The sequence below is a fragment of the Echinococcus granulosus genome (genome assembly GCF_000524195.1).
Source record: "Echinococcus granulosus chromosome Unknown EG_S00169, whole genome shotgun sequence".
Lineage (NCBI taxonomy): Eukaryota > Metazoa > Platyhelminthes > Cestoda > Cyclophyllidea > Taeniidae > Echinococcus > Echinococcus granulosus.
The window spans coordinates 96,812-99,277 of record NW_020170549.1 but is presented as its reverse complement, the minus strand read 5'-3'; the positions used below and the strand labels follow the sequence as shown (position 1 = coordinate 99,277).

Sequence of the window (2,466 nt, the reverse complement as noted above, 5' to 3'; positions counted from 1 at the left end):
AAGCAACTAGCGTATTGCAACATATCACTCCCTCAAGGGAATAGAAGCGGTGCTGGCTGAATCCATTAATAAACTTGGTGAAGTGTGAAAACTAAAGAAAGAGAAGAAGGTTAGGTTAGGTGCGGCCTTTTGGGATACCCGAATGCCATAGATTTGAATAGGAATAATTTCAATGATCAGTTTGCATAATAATGCTTTACTTTTGTCCTGTATGCACAAAATGTAGCACTGGTTTATCTACTTAAAAATTAGAGTTATTGGTACCATTGGAGTTTTAGAGACGTTTATTATCTTAATGAGAAACTGTTTTGCAAGAAGATACGTGATGCAACACAGAACAGGTATTCTTATATTCTCAATTCGCAGCGCATTTATCTTCACAGCCTTAAAAACCGAAGAGGGTAACCATGACAACGACATGGACATACTTAATGATGCTGCAAAAGAAGGCTGTCTACTTTATGTACCTTTAACTTCTCAGGCTTTTCATTATCTGACTTCTCGGTTGCCTATCCGGCGGCATTGTTTCGTTGATGCCATTCCCGTTAACTTCCTCCTAGCCCATCCGTGCATCATAAGTGAAACTGTATTTAAACATGTATATCTTAAAACATCTTCGGGTAGGACCCATGTGTCGCAGTACATGAGTGATTGTACAAGTTAAGCGAAATAACTGAACATGCTTTTAAGATTTATTAATCTTATGGCTTAATGATTCCAGGTTTGAATCCGGTAAATCATCTTTTTTCAAAAATAGATTGGATGGCTACTAACCTGGTGATTTGGAATAAACCAGTGATTATATTATATTTTAGTGTAGTTTGCATGCATCCCTGCGAATTAAAATCAGTGACCTTCACTTGTCTTAAATGACGAATTCTTACAAATGAGGGAGCACTCGATCACCGTTCTCGACAAATAATAGGTTAAGAATCACAAAAAACATCCAAAAATATCACCTTGATTTTTAAGCATACCGTAAGTTAGGGATGCCCTTTCACACGCCTCCTACTTTGCTGTTAAATCACTCTACAAACGACTAACTAAAGTTGTTAATGTCTAATTAAGCGACGCTCCTTGGGAGACTTAACAATAATTTTGCCAATATCGTAAAGTGTGGAACGTAAGTCGAGTTGAAGCAAAATATTCCGGCTATAGAAATGGCCAGGAAGTCATCCCATCATATTGTAGAGTCCGCCTTATTAATGGATCATTAAAGCAGATACCTTTCTGCCACGCCCCCATGTGAGTTGAAAAAGTGAATAGAAGTAAAACTAAACATCCAGCTTGTTGCTTAATTACTTGAAATGATTAGAACCGCTTGACGTATGAGTACTGCAATACTTCGGTTGTTCTTTTAATTGCCTGGTTTGGTCAGGGTGACACCTAGCGCCAAGCCATTTTACTTCTCCTGAGTGGTGCAGCCTGTAGTAACTCAGCCCTTTTGTATGTAGAGGATATATTTCCTGTCCTACTAGTATGGATTCTTTTGGCTTCCAGGAAAAACTCAGAGCTCTACAATTCTATTGCTTTATTTTTAGTGGCTGATTATGGTTGTGCTTTATGGTGAATGTTTAGGTGAATTATATGAAATCGCAGATAAGGCTTAGCTACTAGCTGGATTACATTAATGTCATTCTAATAATAAAATCATAACTAAAAATTGCAGCTAATATTGTCTAAGATAAAGGAAACTTAAGGTAAAATCCAAGTTTAATAATTCAGCTAAGTCAACATTCTGTCATCGGTCTAGGCTGGGACAAATCACCAGTGAGGCAGAAAACTTCAAAGAAGCTGAACCACGGCAAAACTGCGCAAGGTGCTCCTTCATATTATTTGGTAAATCGTAATGCAGCACCTTTTGAGACAGTAAACGCCTCATTATTTGCAGTAAATTAGTTGCCAAAGCTGGGTGATTCTATGAGGTATCAAAGGGCTAAAAAAGTTCCATAGTTTGCGCAAAGCTGGCTGCAATGAATTGTCGTGAATTGTAGAGCCTTAGAATTCATAAATTTTGGTATGCACGTAAAGTAGAGCAAAAATGTGCCCGTATCTGCCATTGGCACAGTTCCCTTTATTGTGCTCTGAACCGTTTGAGCATTTCTTTGAGTCATCTTATCATCAAAAGTCGGTGGAACCTGATGAATATGACTCAAGCTTTTCCCACTTTTACTTGGCTCTAAGGCAAAAGTAGGAGCAAAAACCCCTCATTAAAGTTGCTATGTGTCACGTTTGGAGAACGTGATTGTAAATCAACACTACACAGCGCCTCATACCTCATAGCGTTGCAAACCCTACCTAGGGGATGCTTGGCACCTAATGATTGGGGAAGGCAAGAATGCTCACCACTACTTCACTTACTCTTTACCCTCATATTCGTCTCCACCCCTCAGGCTACAGTTGTTACCAGTTTGGCATCACGACTAGCCAATCTCAGATGGAGCAGGCGAGACAATTAAGAAAAAT

General features: G+C 38.9%; 1 protein-coding gene across 1 annotated transcript in view; it reads left to right on the top strand. All coding sequences in view use genetic code 11, as the record gives it.

Annotated features, from left to right (window-relative positions):
* The window catches only part of EGR_09820 (hypothetical protein), a gene marked incomplete at both ends in the record, with an annotated part of 13,696 nt that overhangs the window by 7,290 nt on the left and 3,940 nt on the right, over nt 1–2,466 (top strand). The window contains 3 exons of the mRNA XM_024499069.1: nt 253–620; nt 722–795; nt 1,726–1,839. Of these exons, the coding sequence (XP_024346521.1) occupies nt 253–620; nt 722–795; nt 1,726–1,839 (556 nt within the window). The remainder of the gene's footprint in view (nt 1–252; nt 621–721; nt 796–1,725; nt 1,840–2,466) is intronic.